Source organism: Triturus cristatus, chromosome 2_1, assembly GCF_964204655.1.
Source record: "Triturus cristatus chromosome 2_1, aTriCri1.1, whole genome shotgun sequence".
In the NCBI taxonomy this organism is placed as follows: Eukaryota; Metazoa; Chordata; class Amphibia; order Caudata; family Salamandridae; genus Triturus; species Triturus cristatus.
Genome location: NC_140581.1, coordinates 627,633,982 through 627,658,768, shown reverse-complemented (window position 1 = coordinate 627,658,768; position 24,787 = coordinate 627,633,982). Strand labels below are relative to the sequence as shown.

Genomic DNA, 24,787 nt, shown 5'->3' with positions numbered 1-24,787 from the left:
TGCTAGTTGTGAGTGAATAAGGAGTTATGCAAGAGGGACCATATACAGGTTAAGTATTGGGCAGGAGAGTGATGAGCTTTGCGCAACACCTGGTTTCAACTAGAGGGAGGTGAGTGTGCCTAGTTGAATGGTTGGAACTGATTTACAGGGAAGGAAACAATCCACTTAATGGGGAGTGTGATTAATTCCTCGTGAGGATGACATGATCATTAGTATCAAAGACTGCGGAGAGGTTCGGATGCAATAATGCTCCTGAGCCTCCGCTGTTGACTGGAGATTGAAGATCGTCCAGCACAGAGAGAATTACCAGCTCCATGGAGTAGCCTGGTCTAAAGCCGCCCTGGTTATAACATAGAAGATTATGTTTCTCTGTAAAGGTTTGGAGCTGAGAAGTAACAAATTGTAAATGTATCTTGCATTTTAACAGAAAAAAAGAAAGGGAGAGATGGGCCTGAAATTAGCTACATTGCCAGGATCATGACCAGGCTGAGTAATAGGAGGTTTGACAATGTTTCTTCAAAGAGGAAGTGACAATGCCTTTGCTAGGTGATGCCTTCAAAATATCAGTGAGTTCAGCAGCAAGAGTACCTTCTTGAGATTGGAGGAAAGCTAAAGGACAGATATTGAGCAGAGAGCCTGTGGGTTTACTGTTGAGTAGATGTTTGCTTAACTTATCTGGTTTAATGGTGGAAGAGAATATAGACTAGAGTCAGCGGAGAATGAGATGGTGCTAACATCAGAATTTCTTTGGGTATTTCAAAGAGGTAGGAAGAGTTAGTAGAGGAGAGTTATGTTCTTTTCTGTTCTGTTCAAAGAAGGCGCCAAGTTTCTCGACCAATTGTTGGAAGGGTAAAAGATTACACTGAATGGCCAAGGAATTAAAGAGGAATTCTTTCATTTGAAAAGGGCCTTAATACAACACAAAAACCCACCTAATGACCCACCCCCCACCCCCAGCTCAGATTCTGTTGCATTGAAAAGAAAGAAAAAAGGCGTGAAGAACAACAGTTATGGTCAATAAACAGCATACCATAATACGGAACTGACAATAGTCTAAAAAAACAAGTATGGCTTACGAATTACCCCGTTATCTCTGAGACCATTGCAACACGGGATCCCAAATTGCCAGCCCTAACTTGTGCTTGCGCAAGCCCTTTCTTCTGTAGATAGCTACTTCTAAACTACAGGTGGCCAACAGGCGTGATCTCCATTGTTGAAAACTTGGCGCATTTGTATCAAGCCAAGCTGACGCGATACATAATCTAAAGACAGCCATGGCCACAAAAACCAGACCTTGCATATATTTCGGTCTTGAGATATTTGCAACACCTAACATAATCTCTTCAACATAAATCTCTATTCTTGTATTAAAAACTTCCGAGAGAAATGTTGAAATATCGGCCACTACTGAAGTTAGTACCGTACAGGTAGCAAAAATATGAATGCTATCGGCTTCAACTAGATCACATCTAGGACATGTAGTTCCCTTCCCGGTCCCCCATTTAGCGATCTTATATGGAGTATAATATAAAAAGAAAAAAGTTTTGTAAAACTGGGCCTGCAGCTTGGTAGACATTAAAATAGACTGATATAGTAAGAGAGATTGATGAACAGTTTCCCCGGACACACCCAGTTTAAGCTGCCATTTACTTAAGTATTTATCAAGATCATCAGTTTGTCGCAGAAGCAGTTGTTCATAAATCTCTCCTAATTTGAGATTATTTCTCGAAGCCATATTCTCCATTAACTGCACCTTTTGAAACGACACATCTCCTCCTCCTCTTTTTAATACAAAATCCTGAATTTGCAAAAATTTAAAAAAATCCCGTTGCTCTAAATTGTACTCCAGCTGTAATTCGCCAAAAGATTTAATACCTAATGGAGTATAAAAACACCCAAGATGCGTAATCCCATTCAAAAACCATCTTTCCATACATAAATCATTGAAGATCCCAGGGAGGTGGCTATTTTTATGAATTAGGGTGTAGAAAGATAGTTGTCCGATATTAGTAAGTTTTCTAACGGAATTCCAGGTCTTATAAATACCAAATATGGACTTAAATGTAACTTTTTTTAAATAGCTATCGTTAAGATGACGCCACAGGCAACCTCTGGATTCATTACCTAATAGCAGCTCTTGTGGAGTTGGAATATCCCCTTCGCTGCTAGGTGCAAACGTAAATAAAAGCTTATTGCAGTATTTTAAGATAGTAGCCCAGTAATATAGCTTAAAGTTGGGCAATCTCATGCCCCCTCTATCTTTAGGGAAAGTAAAGGTTCGCAAGGCTCTATGGGATTTTTTGTACCCCCAGATAAATCTAGAAAACATACTATCCAAATCTTTAAATACTTGTGAAGGAAATTCTAGACAGATTGATCTAAAAAAATAAAGAAATCTTGGAAGGAAAAGCATTTTAATCAAATTACACCGACCCACAATGGATAAGTGAAGATTGTTACTCCTAATCAAATCCTTTTTTGTACGTTGAATTAATGGATCAATATTATCGGTAACTAAATTCTCTATTTTGGCCGTAATACTCACGCCAAGATATATAGCTTTCTCGGTGACCCATGTATCCATCATCTCAATTTTACTGTTAAGGATAATCTGAGTTTTTGATTGGTTGAGTTTATAGCCCGATATTTGGCCAAAAATGTTAGCTTCCTCTTCAATCACCGCAGCCGAAATCGCTGGGTCACTGGTAACCAGCGCGATATCGTCCGCGTATGCCAATGTTTTGGTGGCCTGATCTCTTATCCAGATGGATGGTATCAATGCGTTGTTATCTAATCTTCGGATAAATGGGTCAATATATATAGCAAATAAGAGGGGTGAGCACGGACACCCCTGTCTTGTACCTCTAGTAATAGAGAATGGTGCTGTAACTGACCCATTCACCATAACACCGGCAGACGGGTTGCTGTACAACATTTTTACCGCTGTAATAAAGGGATCTCCAATGCCACATCTAGCCATCGCAATCCAGAGATATTTCCAGGAGACCCTATCGAAAGCTTTTTCGGCATCTAAAAGTATAAGTGCCATAGGGTCTCCTGAAACTTCACACCAATCAAACAATGAGATTACTCTCTGGATATGATCTGTGGTATCTCTACCCGGGATGAACCCGTGTTGTCGAGCCGATACGATTTTATGTATATTCAGAGCTAATCGTGCAGCGAGTAACTTAGCGTATATTTTAGAATCACTAGTTATTAAGGTAATTGGGCGATACGAACCAAGTTCTGTAGGGTCTTTATGTTTTTTTGGAAATACTATAATTTTGGCCCTTGACCATGACTCTGGGGGTCGCCCCCCTAAAAATATATGTGCGAAGAGTGTTGTTAGTATATTCTTAACTTGGGGAAAGAATTGGATATAAAATTCAGTGGGAATCCCATCCATACCCACCGCTTTGCCTAAAGCAAGACTTTTTAATGCGAGAAGAATTTCCTCCCCTTGCGGGATGACATCCATATCTTCTGAATCATTACTTTCTAATCTCGATGGGCTAACTTGATTGATGTATTCGTTGATTGCATCTAATTGTATATTAATATCATTATCCCTATATAGAGCCTGATAGAATTTATAGAAGGCAGTTCTAATTGCATCCGAATCTGTTATTAGCCCTACTTCTGGATCTCGAATCATCTTAATGGAATTAACGGAATTGAGTTCACGGGCGAGTACCGCTAACTGATGTCCAACTTGTTCACTCAGTTCGTAAATAGTTTCCTTATATGCGGTTGCTTTATTAATAGCTTTTGTAGTTAGTATATCTATGACACTGTTTTTAGCAAGTGAGATCTGTCTTAACTCATTTTCCGTGTCTCTTCCCTCCTGAATGGCTTTAATTAGCCCTCCTTCAGCGATTGCGATGTTACCCTGAAGTGTTTTCATTATTTGTTTAGCTTTTTTATTAGCATTCAATGAAAATCGAAGTGTTTCCCCACTGATTCCAGCTTTAAGAGTGTCCCAAACGATCTCAATTGGTGCACTACCTATATTTTGTTCTAGGAATCTGGGGATCCACTGTCGCATGCATTGACAGTATGCCTCGTTTATTAATAATGCTCTTTCAAACGTCCATATCCTATTGTTCCGTTTTTGCGTACCAATTTCCATAGTTAAAAGAAGGGGATTATGGTCTGAAAGAACCCTTGGTAATTTTTCGATGAAACAACTAGTGGATAGAATACTAGAGACCAAAAAGTAATCCAACCTTGCATGGAGTGTATGTGGATGGGAGTAATATGTAAAACCCTGATCGTTTGGGTATTGCGCCTGCCAACTGTCTATGAGACCATGAGTTAAGCATAGATTTTTAAGGGCTTGGAAAACTTTAGGCTTTCTGCCTTTATATTGGAAACCAGACTCCTCTGACCAATTACTAGGTAGATTTATATTAAAATCCCCGCAGATTATTACTGGAAGTGGCCAATGGACCAGTTCGTTAGATATGTGATCCAAAACTACGGGGTCATCATTAATATTACTATAGATTGTACAAATTGTCATTCTATCTCCATTAGACATCTGACACTCTGTAATAGCCCAGCGACCATATTTATCGGAGATTGAGCGAGTAAACTGTGCCATACTCGCTTTCCCCAAGATAGCAACACCCTTTGTCCTAGTCCCTTGTGTGGTGGCGGTAATAAGCTTAAAACCCAGTTGATTCAGCAAATAAATGTGTGACCCCTCAATATGTGTTTCTTGAACACAGAGAATGTTCGCTCCGGATACTTGAAGCCCAATGGCCACTCTTTGTCTTTTTTTTTCATCATTGAGGCCACAAATGTTGATCGACAATATTTTTAGTTTATCCATACTGCTATTTTCCTTGCTCTAAAAAAATAAAGAAAAAGTTTACTTAATTTCTCAGTATTAATCTTTTTTCTACATTTGATCCCGTTAGTATCTTTTTCTATGTTAGACATAAGATTTTGCAAAGATATTAAGGACCCAGAACTGAGCTTTAACCCCCCTTCCCCCCCTCCCCCCTCCACCCCCCGCCCCCCACCACTATGTAGGCAATCAGGCTCAGACCTGAGCCTGTTATGATGGCGCCTGGTTACATCCTCACCCCAACCCCACGGCTCTCTATTTTTTCTACTATTTTTTTTTTTCCCTTCCCCCCCCCCCTTTTTTTTTTTGCATTTGAAGAGTTTTGGCCACAATCACTTTGTCCCCTCTCTCTTTTATCTCTTTTTTTCTTTCCCTTTCGCCCCCCTCTCCTCGCCCTACAGCTTTCTCCTTCCACAACCAAGAAAAAAGGGAAACAAAAAAAAAGAGATTACCCGCAAGAATAACTATAGGGCGAGTCACTAGGAATAAATGTTACCCATCTTAATTTCTACAGCTACTTCTCATCACACCCTTTTCTATCTCCTTTTGTAATCTCCTCTAGTAATTTCTGCGCTTGAATTTCTGAGGTAAAGTAGCGGTATTGTCCTTGGACATTAACTTTTAGTTTAGCAGGGTTTTGTAGGAAAACGGTAGCCCCAGCTTTCTGAAAAGGTGCAATCAACTGTCTAAGTCGTCATCTTCTCTCAACTGTAGCGTGCGCAAAATCTGGGCGAACAAAATATGAAAAGCTCTCCCAATTCCTTTTCTTGTCCGGTCTTGCGAGTTCAAAGACGGATTGGCGCAAAAGAAAATTTCCAAAGAAAATCAATATTGTTCTTGGGTACTGTTGGTCATTTGGGCGCCGTCTTGAGATATTGAGGGGAAATCTATGCACTCGCTGGATTTCTCTATCCCACTCCCAATGATTTAGTTCAGGTAAAGAGTTCTTTAACAAATTGATAGTGAACCCTCTGATGTCCTCTCCTTCGCTATTCTCCGGAATTCCGAGAAGTCGCAGGTTATTGCGACGCTGCCGATTTTCAGCCTCCTCTAGCTTCCACATGACGTCGTTCAAAGTACTTTCCTGAAGAGTAGTGTTCTTTTTTATGGTATCCACCGTGGTCTCCAACAGCTCGGTGCGATTCTCCAGAAGACTTAGCCTGTCCACAATCTCCGTGCAGGTCTTCCCCACTTTCCGGATTGAAGCTTGAATTTTTCAATAAAGATTGGGTTTAAAAAAAAAAAAAAAAAAAAAAAAAATGAAAAGGGCCTTGATGTTTTTAGCAGTAAAGGGGATACTCTAGGAACAGAAATATCTTACAGTTTTAAATGTCAGGTGATTGTATTATCGCATTCAAGTGCAGAAGGCAGTCAGCACCCAAATATTATAGTTAAAGTTTTCTCCAAGCTCTTTTGAGCTTGCAAACAGCCTTTTTTTTCTTACATGACCAGATCAAAATGCCAGGAGCTGTAGAGAAATTTGGCTTCACCCGTTTATCATGGGGAGGGGCAGGTTTGTGAAAGGGTAAGAATATAAGATGGCATTGAATCCTTTTTTTAAATCAGCATGAGAGGTGTTGTGCCAGTCGCATTTCAGAATAAAAGTTTTGGTTGACTAAGATAAGGAATGGGTGCACTCTTGAAGGAAAAGGAGTTAAGAAAATGGTTGGACCAAGTGATGGGTAGGGCAGTGACTGGGGGGCTTATTTATGTGAGGTTTACCCCGCTGAAGCGGCCCTTTTGTTTTCTCTTGCGGAGCAAGCCTCTCAATCATATCTATGAGGCAATGTAAAGACACTCTGCGTGGCTCTGCATGGCTTCACAGATATGGAGCAAGATAAAGCAGTGCAAGTCGCTGACTTGTCTTAGTCTTTGTCAAGGAGGCGTTCCATGGGCTTTGTGGTGGGTTTTCCCTCAAAACACCCCTGGATTTGACGCTGCCCCAGATTTGCTTAATCACGTACACCTGGGACAGCACCAAAAAAGGTATGCCTCCGCTGAGCAGGCGTAACAAGGAGAAATATTTGTATTCCTGCACAAAACAATCCTTCCTGCAACAGGGGCACCCTTGCACCTTGATGCTAGACAACAAATTGTGCGCCAGCGCAGGGGGGAAGGACAGGTAATCACTGTATTTAATAAATACGGTGCATTCCTGCCATTTCACATTGACGAACGGCAGCGCAGCAATTCCTCTTAAATGATGCCCCGAGTCTACGATATTACAAATGACAAAGTTGACAAAGATGAGGTTCAGGGTATGGCCTCCTTTGTGTGTAGGAAAAGTTACAAGTTGACTTAACCAGAGGGTGCAAATGTTCTTGATATGTTTGGCACATGTGGACTCATCAGAGGTATTGGCGAGTTTCTCTGCCCAAATGTTAAACTCACCTAGGACCAGAATGTCCTGGAAGAGAGTGGGGGTGTGCATTATAGACTCTTCCACACCAGTTAACTCTGTGGGGATATCATAGGGCCTACAGTGAAGTAGGAGGAAGAGAAGAGTAAAACTGCAGCTCAAAGAACAGGGATTCAGTCCCAGTAAATTAGATGCTTGCTGGAGTATGAATTTTAAGATTTTCTTTAAAAAATAATGCCAAAACTGCTATCTCATTTAGTAGGGCAGTCAAGCTTCAGAATGTATAAAACATGGAGTATCTGAATCATATAGAAATGGGAGGCTGTCCTCCAAAATCAAGGTCTTAGTTAAATATAGAGTATCAAACTCCTGTGCATGATCTCTGTTAAAAGAGTTGCCTGACGAAAGAGATGGGACTAAAAGACTTTCAGCTGATAAGGAAGTTTTTATCAAATCTGCTAGGTCATTATTCCCCGAAATGGGTACAGGATAAAAGAACAAGAATCATAAAGCTTATCTGAAAGTCTGGCATGATTGCATAACTTGATCATTTTTGGGATTCTCCACCAGCAGCATGGGTGGTGGCCAGATGTATTGAGTCGTAAACAGGCCAAGATATGCTTGCCTTCGGCATGCCAGTGGTTTGCCAACTGCTCACATCTGCTGGGCCTCTTGCTGTGGCCATCATTAAGTGCAGAGCAGAGACCGCTCCCCTGGGGGAGAGCATGCTTATAAGCAAGGACCTGCCCACAAACAGGTGGAAATAGGTGAAAAAAGGGGCAAATAAAATAGACTGGCAACAAAAAGAAGCTAAAACAAGAAAGCAAACAGAATAGAAAGAAGGGCCATGCAGTCTAAGGCGCAACAAGGAAACAAAATTAGTGATTAAAATAAAGTAGCTAAAATAAGCAGATGGTCTGCGAAGGCGAGGCACCCCTCAGCTGGAGGGCTGGGGGGACTTGGGCCAGTACAAGAAAAATAAAAAGTACGTCATACAGCAAGTCTTGCATCCAAAAAGAGACACAATGAATATCAATGTAAGAACATGCACAAGGAACTAGCAGAGTGTAATAAATCAATCAATTAGGGAATTGTGAAGCGTGCTAGTCACCTGTGACGGTCTCAAGGCGCTGGTAGGGTGCAGCTCCGGGTCAGTCGAAGAGCCCAAATAGGAATTTGGGTGACATGGTTTTACATATAAAGGTGCTTTCAAGTAGACCAAGCAGTGCCTGAGGTAGCCTCCACAGCAAAGTATCCTGTACATTTAGCTGTTCCTCATGGAATCACTGCAGGATGGACAGTACAAATGAAGTGAAGCTAAACCCACGTTGTTTCAACATAACCACAGTGTTGTTAGGTACACGCTCACAACACCTATGGGTGTCATGCTTCATCATCGGGTCTCGTCCTGGTCCATCATGTTCCAGGGAGCCCTTAGGATAATTGTCCTGCCGTAGCCTTAAGGTGAAAATACCTAGAAACATCAAAGCATCCCTTTATACACAACATAGGGAGTGGACTTTTAGAGCACTGGTGCCATTGCATTTCTACATCATTGAACGTAAAACTCGGTATAATTGAGCTCAAAAACGTGTTTTCTGAGAGCGCCTGAGTCTCCTTTACCTCACAGATATTTATTGGTCTTGGCTGAACTAGGGCCCCCTGGAAGGTTGGGGAGCTGAAAAGTTGGGGTCGCCATGCACTGCAGGTGCCTGTGCGCCGCTCCTCCAGAGCATAAGGAAGGCCGTCCTCCAGTCCAACATGAACTGAAGTGTTTATTCAGCACCGCCTCTAAGATGGCTCCGGGCGGTGAGGCAGCTCTGCGACCTGTGTTTACCAGACTGACAACCTTTTCTTCTTTTCTTTTCTTTTCTTCTTTTCTTTTTCTTCTTTTCTTCTTCTTTTCAGTCTGGTAAACAGCTCGCAGAGCTGCATCACTTGAGTTCGAGAACAATAATCACTGAAGTGGTTAATGGAAAACATAACACTTTCACCAAAATGCTGCAAAAGGAAGCGCATTATGCGCAGCAATAAGCCCCTTATAATGGCAGGCTTTATTATTATGATTTCTATTATTATTATTACTGTGGTTGATGAGTCATTTTCTATTCTTGGTTCCCCGTCCACCGTTCCAGCACCTCCACATTTAGTGGACGCATGGCAGAGAAGGCACCGACTGTGTTTCTTTCTTTCCAGGCACTATCGTGAACGGCCTGGTAAATGTCAGCATTTCTACCATCGAGAGACGCTTCCAGCTGAGCAGCTCCCTGACGGGCCTGGTGGCCGCCAGCTACGACATCGCGTTCTGCGTCCTGTCGCTTTTCGTCTCTTTCTACGGACAGAGGGGCCACAAGCCCCGGTGGCTCGCCTTCTCAGCCTTCACCATTGGGCTCGGATCGATACTCTTCGCCTTGCCGCACTTTATCGATGGATTGTACGAGTACGGAGCCGACTTTGAAGGTAAGACATTTCCAGCTCACCATGAAAAACAAACAAAATCCCCAGCTATTGCTAGCGTGGGTGTTTGTTGAGAAGGTACGCGCTCTGCCTAAAATGTTACTCTTTTGGATGCAAAATACTTTGCGTAATGTTTATCTTGAAACTGAAGTGGCAGGAACCTCTGGAATACAACAGTACTGCCTGGTGACATTCCTGCTTGGGACAGTGATTGCTCTTGTTATCTTGAGACTGTTGCATGCAAGTAACGCGCATAACAAACATGCCCAAGGTCAAGGGCGCGGCTGTTATTATTGTTAAGTATTTCTTCTCGTGCAGGTAGGTGCTTGCCCTGACCTCAAACTAAGTTCACCTCCATTATGTTCGATTTTTCCCTTATTACACCAAAAGTGTATTGTGTTTTTCACAGCCATACCCTACATTGTTTTAGTCAGCAGTGAAATAGCAGGCGGGGAGTAAGCAAACGTGCATGATATGATAGTCTATTTAGTTGGGTGTTGCAGAGTATAGCTTCTCTGAATCCTTTGTTGCAAAAGTATCTTCACATTATTTTCAGCCATGAATTTAACAGGAGACAAGTAATAGCAATTACCAAAAAGCATTTGTTTGCGAATCGTTATTTGGTAATCTCTATTACGAATGTACTAAAGTTTTTTCTGGCCCTTTTTCCTAATTAACGATTCACAGTGGGGCGCAAATAGACCCACATCGTGAATATTAATGAGGTAGGTCGCAATTTGTGACCTACTAGGATTCGCTTGAATCACAGGCCACGTCTTTGATGCTTTTAAATAAAGAAAACAGTTTTTTTTTTAATGCAGCCTGGTTTCTATAAAAGATGTGCTTAAAAAAAAGTAAAATGTTTCAGTTTTATTTTTAGGTCTCGCCTGAGCAAGCGCATGCGCTGCTCTGGCGAGACATTTAGGAAGCGGTTTTAAAAGTGCTACCCACAGACATTTTCAGGCCACCAGCTTGCTGTTACGTGCACAAGCGTGCGCGACGTGAACAGCTGGCATCTGGCTTTCTCGCGCCCACAGGCTTTTTCAGCCCGTGAATCCCCTCCCCTACCCCCTCCCTTCTCCCATTCCCTCCTCGTCAGCTTCATGCTCGCCGGTGCCGCGATTGATGTTATCAGAGTGCACATATATGTAAATATCAATCATTAGGTCCATGTTTTGCTATTTGCTGTTATCGGGCTGGCGCCAGGGTTTTAAAAGGAGAATAGCAGTGCTCAAAAACATTTTGTTGTTGCAAAACAGACTAATTGCGTCGCTTTGTAATCACCACCATCAATAGACATGTTAGCACAAACAACCTCGCAGGAGCTGAAGGCTTCCCGCCGAGGAGCGTGAACTGCAACCCAACCGCAGATAGGCGAAGTCTCAGATGTCCCCATCAGGGTCTCGCGCGCATGAAGCACTCACATTTTTGAAGTGCATACCTCCGTTTTGTAGTGGAGCCAGCCTGACCCGAGCGCGCAAGGCCTGCATTCACTTCACTCTTTACAGGGCTTGTTAATTTCAAAGTTTTGCTGATCAAACAATAACAAACATCAGAGCCAAGTATGCAGGTCACTTAAAAGTTTACGGGAATCATGCTCCGGGCCTCAGACAAGCCCTCGCGTACCCAAACAGATTAATATTCGCTATCTTCGGATTAAGGGAACCAATAGGTCACTGTCATCGTTGTAACCCTAGACCAAGTTAAGTGGTCCCGTTCCACTCTTCGCCAGCGACCTAAAACATAAATCAAGAATACATAAGGGGCGAAAGGTTGAGTTGCTTTTGAATAAGTAACCTGCTGACCACCCGAGGTTCTCACTACCAGCAGATGTGTTAACCCACTGAGCAGCGTACCACCCGTTTTAAAAACGGGCATGTGTGTACACTATTTTATCAAAACAGAAAGAACGGCTTTCCCAAATTGTCACTGGATATACGAGCATTAGAGACAGTCCAAGACAATATGCCAAGGTATTCCTTGTTTACACGGCCGTTTTAAAATTAACACCCCACTTCCTCAAAAGCGTAAAAGCCTCAGATTAAAAGTTAAAGTGAATGGTGATTGAAACATAACCCCTTTGCAAGCACACACACGGGCGCCCTACCCAGCCAATCAGGAATATTTTTCTATTTGCAGTTTTTAGTGTCATTTTGAGTCACTGCCGTCAGCCAATCCCGACTTCCGTTGCTTGCTGACATCACTAACTAGCCAAAATGTATGCTGTTAGCGGCAGATGACATCCACCTATTCATGACATGTCTATATATATTGTCCTATTGGAATTCAGTTTGTGAATTTATCAGGGAAACGACTGGGATGCAGATTACAGTCTGTACTCGGTTAATCTTTTTTGGTTTAAGTTTGCAGGAAAATGTGCAGCCTTCCACGTGTAACGCAAAATTTCTGTTTTATGTGATTCTCTTGGCCAGACGGGAGATATGCAGGCTATGGAAATCAGGAAATCCACTATTGTTTATTGAATGTCTTAGAAATATAATATATACCAGTGAGTCTGATATGGCATGTGACCCTACGAGTGAGAGGAGAATTTGGGCTCCGTTGGTGAGATGGAAAGAAAAGGAAATGGGAATCCTATGGTTAAGCCAAATCTGCTGTCGGCTACCATTCTCTCCTATTGGCGGTATCACTGGGTACAGGAGAGGGAAGTGGATGCAGCAGTAAGCTTGTGGGTCACTCCTCATGATTGTCTCATGATTTACCGGTCAGGTTTCCCTTTATAAGACCTAGAGGGATCAGAGTATACCCTAACAAGAATGTTGGCAGAATGAGGACACAAAAAAATCAGTAACTAGCCGGTTCCCTCCAGCTGCAGAGAGCTTCGGTTTCAGTCCTTTTTTTAAAACTGAAATGGAGGCCGGTTCCTCGCCCTGAGAATTATCGCACCGCTTCTCCCGCTGGGTTGGTGGGGTGATCATATCTTTTAGGTAAAGACATTTCACAACAATTGCACCCATTAAAAAAAGTTACCAAACTCGACCCGCCAGGCATTTGTTTGATTTAAAAAAATATATATAAATACGATCGTTTCTCGTATTCTAATTTGTAAAAACTAAAAACAGCATATTTTGAGCAAAGTTGAACTGTATTGTTAAGGAACAAATAAATGCCAATGATGACACTATTTGTAGTAGCCATCCTGTCCAATTACCTCAGTTGGTTGTGTTCAACACGTAGTTTGTGGCTGCCTGCTGTCCATATGTTATTTACTGGGAAGTATTTATATGTAAAGTGGAACAGCACACTGTAAAATTCTGGGCTCCGCCCATTTCACCTCCACCCACCTTCCCTCGCAAAAGCAGAGCACGCCCAAGTCAACATTCAAGCTAAAATGGTTTGTCCTTTAACTCGACTTCTCTCTTCTATAATACCGGTGTTTGTAATCTGGTTTTTTTCTTGATTTAAGACTGCATACTCCATTTCCTGTTTAAGAGGCTTGTTTTATTAGACTTGTACTTGCGCACAGTTAAATAGCTTTGGTGGGCAAGTTTAGGATGAATATGGTGCCACTGGAATCTAGAATTGAAATGGACAACATTCATGTTTTTGTTTGAAGGAGGATTGCTAAAGAGATGATGCACTTTTACCTGATTTGCCCCTCTGTTGAGAGGTTAGAAATATAAGCACGTTGTGTCGAAGATCAACAGATGGAAGGCTTTCTTATGTTTATGAGACGCAGTGTGTGTGGCAGTAGTGTAAGTCGTAGGCAAGTTCGCCTAAGAAGATACCCACATGCAAACTCATAATGTGTTTTTTAAATTAATTTTTTCTAGATTATTCGGCTTGGTGTAGGGGTGACATGTTATTTTATTGTTTAATATATTGTGATTTCCTCTTGCATAACATGATGTATTGTAGTTATTGTGGTTTGACAGTTATGTCTTAATGGAGAAATCAGAATAATCTATGTATTACTATATATAATGCCAAAGAGCTAGCCTATATGCCCCTTTGGAGCACTTTGTTCAGATAGGTACAGGTACACCTGGTAAGCGCAGTGTTGGACCATAAAAGGCAGTAGGTAGTCAGTTGCTAAGGTTGAAGGACAAATAGGTTTATTTTATTTTTGCTCTGTGGGTCATTTCAAATTGATCATGGCCCACTCCCACAGTACCCTGTGTCTGTGCTCTAGAGAATGTGTTAGAACTTTTAATGAAAACGTTTGTTCAAAGAGCTGATGAATTGGCTAGGCTCTCGAGCATTGAGGAAGGTAGTGTTCAGAGACTGTGGCCCTCTAATTCCAGTAGGTCCATGTCATTATTTTTGCCACGTTTACTTCATATGGCAGTTTGGCATGATGGTACTCTATCTAAAGTTGTTGGTTGGTCCATGGAAGGCATTGTTTCAGCTGGTTTGTTTTGACCTTTACTCTAGAATACATGGCGATTCTAGCAGACAATCTAGTTTACATTATTTAATAGAAACCTCTTGTTTCCTCCTCATTTACTCATTATGCATTTTAACTTCAGTTTTAACCTACTATACAAAGGACACAAGTTGGCCCATCACCCCATCCCTTCTCCTGCAACATTCACAGAGAAGAAACATCTATGATCAACTTCTGCACCCCTTTATTATTTACTATCCACCTGAATTTAATGCTGAAATGGCATCCTGAAAAGAAATACTGTACCCCAATTGCTTTAATAAAACTGAGGTCATTTTCTACTAGTGTCCATGCACCCATCTGGGGTTCTCGAACAGCAGCGGCTGGTCCTTGGGGGCAATTGAAGCTGTGTCCCTTCAGGATTGAAGAGGAGTGTGGTGACATGCTCATCTGTTTCTCTCATTGTGACATCTGGCAGAAGGAGAGCAAACCAATCTAAAAACACATACACTAGGCATATGAAGAAGGGTAACTTTCCCCCCGTCTTTCATGTCCAGTGTAGATCTGAGATACAGATAAGAGATCAGGCAGGTGTTGCCAATGTCTCCAACTTGCTGCATCCTGCTCTCCTTGGCTCACTCTTTAGGGGTTTCCTGTTCTGAGCCCTTGTCTCATCCCTATTATCTTCCCCCTCCCAGGTGCCCCGGCATGCCTTCTAAATCTTCGGCCTATTAGCCTGAATCCTGGCTCTCCTGACTACCGTACCTGTTCCATGTAGCCTGTGTGACCCCCTCATGGCTCCTAAAGTAGAGAACTAAGTTTGCTATCTCCTGAGCCATGATGCGGCTGCTGAGTCCTGGGGCCCACTGCTTGCTCCAGCTGCAAAGAAGGTAAGGCAGAGGGTGGTGAGTCAAGGATCTTGTAGCCAGTACCGGTCTCAGAATCAAAAGAAGCCCTTATAAATTATGTCAGGCCAGCCTTCTTGTTGTGAATAGCGAGAGCAGAGAGGGAGCATGATTACTGCAAGGGGGTTCTTGTCTCAATACATTTTTTTGAAAATTGCAAAACATTTCTCACTATGGGAAGAACCCATAGTGAGAACTGTTTTGCAAGAGCCCAATCAATGAATGGATGGATAATTGGGACTTGGCTCTGACAATGCACAATATTTGGGCCCCCTTTGCCTACGCCCTGGAAAGGAACTTTCTTGGGTGCCTGAGAGACAAGAGGAGTTAGGATCAATTTCAATTTACAATTACAGTGTAACCCATGTGTTCACACTGTAAAGCTCAGAGTCAATAAGTGTAATTAAGTATACGTTTATTACAAAGTAATATAAATCAGTCTCAGAAACATAGTATAAAAATACAAAATTACTAACGGAAAGCCAAATCTGTGCACAGTTTTTCTTTAAAAGCAGAAAGTAAATGAGGAATTCAGTAGCCACAAAAAATAATACAGTCTGATGATTAGATTGAAAGTTTCGGTCCTTCTGCTTATGATGCATGAGGGAATACTAATTTTCCTTACCTAACCTACATTAATTAATGCTAAATTCAAAATCCCTGAATAGATCCAACAAAGTAGAAAGGTGTCATCATAGCAGAACTTCTGTAGAAGTTCTCCAAAGAAAGAATATTGCATAGCACAAAGTCACACAAAAGATATGGCACAAAAAGGTCTGTACCTCTCCTAGTCTAAAAGGAATCTGAACAAAGCTAAAGTGTGTTGCTTAGTTATACCCACAGACAGAACTCTCTACAATCCCATATCACAGGTCTCATTCTTTGATTTACATATTCAGAAACAACCTTGGATTCCACCCGTCACCCCATTCTGCACAGATAGTAGCCCTCATTTGTCTCATCAGTCTTATCGTTCTTGCCAAGATTACTCCCTTTGAGCCTCACTATCACGTTCACACAATGTGCCTTTCTCCATTCATTAGTTCGCACCACTGCACATGCATATGTGAGAAAAACATTGCACCCAAAGCAAACATTCACCTTGAAGGGTAAAACATTGCGGAATCCAAATGCTTAAGGCCTTTGGTCAACTTTAGTATAACAAACATCTCAATTTAAATTGTAAATGCATGGTTACAGATACATAGGAAGTTGCATTAAAAGTGCAGAATGCTATTCTAATAGACACATTTCCTATTATATAATAGATATTATATAATTTATAATGTTATTTAAATGAGTAATTGGATACGTAAGGATTAGCAAGATTATTCAAACCACACATGCAGATATATAAAAGGACTGCAATGTTTTGTTACTGTAAGGACAACAGTAATATGCACACACATATGAATGTCAAAATTGCACAGTAAATTTACTTTCTATATTGCTTCAAGTGCACTTCACTTCATTGATCATTTTAAGTTACTCAAATACATAAGGCCATAAGTAAACATATATGTGGCCTAATAAAACATGAAATGGTGGAGCCAAATTTACGCTGCTCGAGCTGCATGACTCATTGAATGAATTAATAGTTGGATGGATAAGCAGTGGGTGGATGAATTTGTTTAAGAATGGATGATAATAAATAAATACATTTAACTTCATGGGACAAACACTATTACTGCTCTGACCAAGCGTGGGTGCTCTGGTTTTCCTTTTAGCTTCTGCATAAAACATCTGCCTTCCCACACTCTACCAACACCATACATTGTGAAATATGATTAGCCTGTACAACTTACTGAAAACCCTCTGGGCTGCATTTGTACTCCCTCTGCCCACTCCAGACAGCCTTGAAGCGAAAACAAGTACACACCATCAGTCCACAAGTGCTAAGAAGCCACACCATTGGCGTAACGCATTATAGACATACCCACTAGATAATATTGCATTGTTTGCTTAACTTGCTGGCAGAAATTTTCCTTATCTCCTAAGCAATGTTCTCCTCTCCTGCACATGCCCAACACTACAGGCTACTGAAGGAATATTCCTGAGCTTAGAGGGAGGGGGCATCATGGAAATGAAGTTCTATAGGGTTATTAAATCACCCCAGTCAGCGACCTGCTGGGTGCTTTAGCACATGCAGTAATTAAGAAGGCCAGGGCCCCATCCCTGCTCGCAGCAGCCAACAGGCCTATAGAGGTGTTGGAGAGGTGATGGAGTGGGTATGTGATTTGTTGCACCCTCCCAAGTTAGGCTGGCACTTGCCCAACCAGCAGTAGTGGGCGAGCCACTGACGACTCAAGTCTGGTGCATTCCAGATGTCTAGCTCTAACACTGCTCAAGATCAAAATCTAGTTGAGTCTTTGTGAATCCTCACTAGCACAGCAACCCCTCCCCTTCTCATCTGGCCGGCACCATAGTGCTGCACAGTGTTGCCTTGTTTATCCAAATAGAGATGGCAATATGCTGAAGACCAGTGAACTGCTGTGAAAGTGATCATTATGCTAATGATTTTTCCAATTGTTGTGAATTTTGATGATTGTTCTCCTCAAAAGCACTTTCACTGCATGATAAAGGGTATTTTGGACCTGAACTGGCCACCCCTGATCTCAGGGGATCAAAAAATACAAACAGCTTGCACGGTATGAGGTACTTGTGAGTGTGTCTGCAGCTGAGCTCTGCACTTCACTTGTATTGGTGTGAAGGCATGTATCTCTATTGCATCACCTAGTCCTTTAATAAAAAAGTGATTCATAAAATTAAGTGATTTATAAAGCACCTGGTTACTTCTGCCGAAGTGTCCCCGCGCTAAAGCTTTTATTCTCCAATGCAGAGCCGAGGAGGCACGCTCAAGATTTGACAAATTAAGTCTGTCTGAATAGCCAAGTTTTTAGTTTTTTTGGGAAGGCTAGTTCAGTGCTTTCCATTTTAAGTGACAGAGGCAGAGAATTTGACATTTTGGAGGCTAAAAAACTAAAAGGGCATCCTCCCATACATGCTTTATTCACCATAGGAATGCAGGCTAAGGAGGCCCCTGCAGATCTGACACTTCTGCCGGGCAGTTAAGGTTTGACAAAACAGTGTATATAGAGAGTCCCTTTCCTATTCAGGATTCTGTGGCAGTAGCACATACTATGAAGGACACTCTCTTTCCCAGAGGCAGCCAATGCAATTTGGCAAGAGCTGGACCCATTGGCGATCGCCTGGGGAGGTTACGCAGCAGTCAAGCTGCCACATTCTGCACTCTCTGAATTGTGAGACTCCCAGGAAAAACACATTGCAATAGCCTAGTTTGGACATTAGTAGAGCTTGGACTACTGACTTTCTATTGGCTTTCAGAAGAAGTCCCAGGATCTTTTTTTAAGGTTTTCAGGACCCCAAAGCATTTTTCAGCTGGGCTGGCGATCTGACTATCAAATGAGAAACTTACATCACAACAGATGCCGAGATTCTTAACTTTAGACTAAGGGTCTGTTAGTGGCTCAAGTGAATCTGGCCACCAGGCAGTGGACCAAATTGATGGTTGCTTCCCTAGGATAAGGACCTCCGGTTTTCTGCCATTTAGTTTAAGACGGCTGTAGCCCATCCACTGTGCCAGCTCTGACAAACAGGATCTTAACAGAGCCACCGTATTTTCTTCATCCTGAGACAGAGTGAGTGATAATAAGTTGCGACCGACATGATGTTGAAGCCATAACACTCAATGATATCAGCTAGGGAGATTGAATAGAGTAGGGCTCAATGCTGGACCCTGGGGTACCCTCTGCTGCAGCGGAAGAACTTCAGATTAAAAGTTGTTAGAGCCACCTGGAAAGTGCGGTTCAGTAAGAAAGAAGCTAGCCACTGCAGGGCCTTGACTCCGATCCTGTAGTAACACAGTTGTTTGAGTAGAAGGCCGTGGGACACAGTATCGAAGGCCGCACTTAGAATCAGCATTGTCCGTGCTGCAGTATTACCCCCGTCAACGACCTGCCTGATGGATTCAGAGGCTAACAACAGCACAGACTGTGTGCTGAAGTGTGTTGCTCAATTTATCCAGTGTAAAAATGGTGATGCGTAGCCCTGATCTCTTTGTGGTACTCCTTCAAGGCCACTCAATAATCATGTTTTTATTGGAGCTTTTTGTTGCTAATAGGTGTACTTGCCTTCACTGGGGATCCTCAGTCTGTATTCAAATCGGTCTCTTTGTTCAGTTTGGGGAGAAGCCAATAATAACATTGAAATAGCATACTTGGCTTCCATTAACTTTGAATTTTTTCCAGCAAGGCTTTTTGTGTCAACCTGATTCTACATGAAATATGTGAATGCATTTGCACTGATTTTACAGCTCAAACAATAAACATAAAGCATTAAGCCTTAATCTAAAATAGGAGAATGAAAGAGGTAAACATATACTGGCTGAAATGCACAACATGAAATCAGGAAACCTTACATCAATCCAGCTTCTGCCTGATCACATTTGTATGATCCTAGACAATAACTTTTTTCACAGTCTCCTTTTCCTTCATTATCACATGAGAGCACCCGGAAATATGTTAGTTAAGGGTGTGCGCTATACAAAAAGTTCCCATGTACATGGGTAAAAGACTTGTACTTGCTTGATAGGGTCATTTCAGGTATGGTTGTAACTGCAGAGGAAGCACTCTGCCAGGTAAATTAGGAGGGGCTGTGTGAGTGTGAGCGAGTGTGAAGTAGCCTGTATGCTTGAGCTTGTGTTTCACCAAATTGAATGGCTGCACCTGAAAGGTTGCCAGATTGGGCGACATGTTGGTTTTCCCTGGCATAAGTGATGACCCCATCTTGTTTGACATAGTGGACATTCTCTGCAACAGAAAATTCTTCGAAAAGAAGGTGCACCAGGAACAAAGTTTAAATTTCACAAGATTGAGTCCATCATGTTCCTTTATTATTACAAAATATTTTAAAAATCAGCCAACGCGTTTGGTTCCTGGATGCCTAGGAATTTCATCAGGTCGGTTGCTTTAGTTCTGTCGAGGGTACTGGCAGAGAGGAACTCTGGAGGGCCAGCATGGTTGATTCCACGCCTGCCCTCGAGAAGCGACCTTTCACTGCACCTTGTCGGCATTCTCTGCAACATGTCGGCCTGCATGGCATAATGGTAGGCCATCCTTGACCTAATGGGTATTCTTAGCTCAACTTCAACATAGTGAGCATTCCCTACAAGATTTTGCATAAATGTAGCCCAACACTGATATAGTGGGTATACATCAATCAATCAATCAGTACATTTGGAGAACACACAACTCAGCTGTGAGAGTCTCAAAGTGCGAGGGGGGGAAGGGGTGCTGCTGCTGCTCGAACAGCCAGGTCTTGAGGAGTCTCCTGAAGGTCAGCAGGTCCTGGGTCTGTCGCATGCGGATGTATAGGGTGTTCCATGTCTTAGCGGCGAGGTGGGTGAATGATCTGCCGCCAGCGGTCGCTCGTCGTATGCAGGGAACGGTGGTGAGGGCGAGGTTGGCGGAGCGAACCTGGCGGTTCGGGGTGTAGAAGCTGAGTCGTTCATTGGCCGGTGTTGTGGAGTGCTTTGTGAGCGTGGGTGAGGAGTTTGAAGGTGATCCTCTTGTTGACGGCTTGCCAGTGCAGGTCTTTCAGGTGGGCTGTGATGTGGCTGTTGCGGGGGATGTCAAGGATCAGGCGTGCGGAGGCGTTCTGTATGCGTTGTAGTCATTTTTGGAGATTGGCTGAGGTTTCCGCGCAGAGAGCGTTGCCGTAGTCCAGCCTGCTGCTGACGAAGGCCTGGGTGACCGTCCTTCTGGTTCCAGTGGGGATCCATCTGTAGATCTTGCGGAACATGCGGAGGGTGTTGAAGCAGGAGGAGGAGACGGGGTTTGCTTGCTTGTTCATTGACAACGCTGAGTCCAGGATGACTCCCAGGTTGCGAGCATGGTTGGTGAGCGTCGGTGCTGCTCCCAGTGCGGCCGGCCACCATGAGCCGTCCCAGGCGGAGGGGGTCTTGCCGATGATTAGGACGTCCGTATTGTCTGAGTTGAGTTTCAGGCGGCTGCTCATCATCCAATCGGCGATGGCCTTCATTCCTTCGTGGAGGTTGGATTTGGTGGTGGTGGGGACATGGCATGCTTGGCAATAATTTGGATATTTTGTGCATTATGTTTTGCCCAGCCTTTGCATAGTAACAGACTGACTGATTGGCTTCTCCTTCAGGGGCTACTTCTATGCTTGATTGAACATGAAACCTTAGGAGATCAGATATATGAACAATACAATTGCAACCCAATGTTTCTTAAGGAAACCTGGGTATATATACATTTTTATGAAACAACAGTTCACGTGGGAGTCATTTAAATCATGTATTTTAACTTCGTTTTGCATACACAGTACTTCAACATGCTGCCAGTACCTGGTCGCAAGGAGAAACATGCCTCTTATTTTAAGGAATTATATCTAGAGATAGCATAATTGCATTCTAGAAGCTTCTTAGATGTTCGCCACTTGCCTCGCTGTGCCTTCTTGCACAATGTCTCCTTGTACCCCTCTCTCTCCCTGCACAGCCAGCACTGTCCCATTTCCTTGAACATCCACAGGTGCATCTCAGGCATCCTGTGCCAACATGGGGAAATTTATAACATCTAAAATATGATCCTTGCATGCAGGAAGGGCGGGACCTCACAGTTATTTTCTTCTAGCTTTTCTCATGGAGTGAGAAAGGAAAGTATCTTTACCTCATGCACACTGACCCCCCAGGCTTTTCTCCTGTTGACGCCGCACGGCCAGCAGAAAGGCTGGAATGGCTGGATCAGTGAGCCTCTTTCAAAAACATGTTCATCTTTATAGGGTGTGCACTAGGATCCTAGCATTCTTGCATATCTTCCCCTCTTCACATTATTGTAGAGTTCACCTGCTCTATACCATGAGGTATACTCATACATCTACCCACTGAATCTAAACCTGTCATCTCATGCCCAGATGACATCTGAGCATTTTTAAAACACCCATATAAGAAAGCATAGAAGCAGAAATCTGCACTAATGATGTATGACTTAATCAGCGAGTCGAGTGCACTACACCTGCAGAAATAAAGCTCTTATCTTTGGCGGCTGGTGTCGTTATGTGGAGCCCAGTCCAACTCTCTCATATGGCCTGGTACTCTCGAGTCCCCTATTTACCTTTTGTAATCACAGGCCTTGTACGGATGGAGTTTCCCTCCCTCCTTCAAGGCAATTAATAAGACCACACCAACTTGGATCAGGGGGTGTAACCCCCCGGCCGTATTTATTACAAAATTAAAAAACATTATTTATTCACATTATGTACAATTACGCAGAAAGTCCGGATACATTGTTAGACAGATGATGTAAAATGGCTAGCCTTAAACGCTAATACACACGACACTCCTACCGTAAATCTAACAATGCATATATTCACTTTCTGCGTGTCCCCTCTAGAGCCTACGGCAAGGTCAATGACTGGCAGCCTCTAGATCCCAGCAAACTACAATTTACTCTGCCGGAGTAGGCTTGCACATGCGCAGGGGTTACAGCTTATTGGACGGATATTCTCCCCCAGGGCCCCCCTACGCCCTGTGCCTTAAACTCCATAAACGGGGGCTGCAAAATTCTGCATACTTGCGCCCTGATGCGCATGCGCGTGTGAGGGTGGCCACAGGCCCACTGGGAAGAGTGACTCCCCTAGCCCCCGCACCCCGACAGCCTACCTACCGGCTGTCACTGCCCCTGGAGTTACATGGTTCTGACCACTAAGGACCGAAGACTATGCTTACCAATCATGACCTTACCGTCACAGGACAGCATAGTTGCCCGACTATCTGTCCTCCCCCTCAGCCCACTAGGAAGGTCATGCCCTGTAACTCGCCTGCCCCTGGACTGGACTCAACTAAAAACTCTTCGCCCCAGGCGAGTCGGGTTGTTACCCCCTAGGTGCAGGTCCATGAAACTATACTCTCGTTCCCAAATTACGCACCTTGGCCTAGAGAAACTGCAAGCAAACATGAAAATAGCACATCCGTCTGTGTATTGCCCTACTGACAGGCTAAAACCTCCCTACTGTACATGATACTATGTAACAGTGTACTGATGCAAACTTCTCCCTGAGTCACAGGGTAAAGAAACTTGCAATTCACGTGAAACAGAACCAATGGGCTACAGCAAGTCAGCTGAATCCAAACCAGCGTCTTGGATGGCGAAAACCCATGACTCTTGAACTGAAACATAGTGAAGCGTAACCCATCGCCACGTAGCAGAAGTGACCCTGACAGCTCGCATTCATTGCGGTATGGGTCACTTCCCAGGTGTCACCTTCATGGATCCACCATACATAAAGGAAACTAAAACACAGATGATTAGTGCTCCTAGCCTTTGGATAAGAGATACCTTCTTGGTCCCTTACGCCTTTTCCTACCCTAAGCCCAGGTTGCAGAGGTACGGTGTGACAATGCGGACATCGAGTGCGCAAGCAAAATGGCTGCATAGGTACTGCGTGCCACCACATACGTATCTAGTGCGAAAAGTGTAAAAGCACAGGGTGTGCAGGTATTGTATGATATGACCTAGGCATCTAATGCCGGAATGCGCCCAAGCGTAGATACCGTGACACGAAACACGGACATCCACTGCATAAGTGTTCGGGCACAAGGGCGCCGAGGTCCTATGTGCCACAATTCATTAATAGTATAAGTGTATGAGCACAATGGGGGGGTGATGAACCCCAGGCATATAAAGCTTGATTGTACAAGCACAAAAGGTGCATAGGTGCCGTGTGACACGACACACCAATGCCTCATCGTTCAGGCACAAGGTTGCTGAGGAGCTATAGTGTGATACCATACCTAACTCATCATAATTGTATGAGCACAAAGGGTGTCTAGGTACTGTGTGACACTCCCCAGGCATATCTTGTGTACGTGTACCCGTGCACAGGTGCAGAGCTATAGTGTGACATCACCAGCTTCCTGTGCATACATGTATCTGCGATGGGTGCATAGATGCTACTTGCCAACAGACTCCTAGTTCATTTTCGTATTTGTAAGAGCACCCGCAAGCCTATGGGTACTTGACAACAGACTCCTAATTCATATTTGTAACAGCCCCCGCTTGCCTATGGCACTCTTGAAGGTGTAACAACGAGGCCTGGGATGTAGTGACCTCATAAGTACTGATCATGTATGTAAGTGACCGCACAGAGGCAGGCGCCTCGCGAGACTGACATCAAAGACTTGGAGTATATTGACGTGACCTTTGCATTGACATCAGACTTTCAATTCTGACCGCTTAGCATAGCCACAGCTCCATTACCTAAGGAACATTGCATGAAACCTTTAATGAGAGCCCTAACATAGCGCCATTTGCATTAAGTGAAGGAACAGTGACAATTATATTACCAACTAAGAGCACCTAGCTTAGCGCCAGCTGCATCCTTTACCTGAAGAACCTTGAAATCAGACTTTCAATTCTGACCGCTTAGCCTAGCCTCAGTTCCATTACATAAGGAACATTGTATGTGACGACCAATGAGAGCACCTAGCATGCGCCATTTGCATTAAGTGAGGGACAATGGAAATCATATTACCAATTGAGAGCGCCTAGCATAGCACCAGTTGCATTTACCTAAGGAACATTCAGGTCAGACTTTCAATTCTGACCGCTTAGAATAGCCGCCGTTCCCTTACATAAGGAACATTGCATGTGACTTTCAATGAGAGTGCCTAGCATAGCGCCATTTGCATTAATTGAGTAACATTGATCAATCATATTACCAATTATGAGCACCTAGCATAGCACCAGTTGCATTTGCCTGAGAAACATTGAAAACCGACTTTCAATTCTGACCTTTTTGCATAGCCTACATAGGGAATATTGCAT

At 43.3% G+C, this 24,787-nt stretch overlaps 1 protein-coding gene across 1 annotated transcript in view; it reads left to right on the top strand.

Moving 5' to 3' along the window:
- Positions 1-24,787, top strand: part of SLCO4C1 (solute carrier organic anion transporter family member 4C1) — a 499,215-nt gene that overhangs the window by 77,081 nt on the left and 397,347 nt on the right. Inside the window, exon 2 of the mRNA XM_085632555.1 lies at positions 9,411-9,674. Coding sequence (XP_085488681.1) covers positions 9,411-9,674 — 264 coding nt within the window. The remainder of the gene's footprint in view (positions 1-9,410; positions 9,675-24,787) is intronic.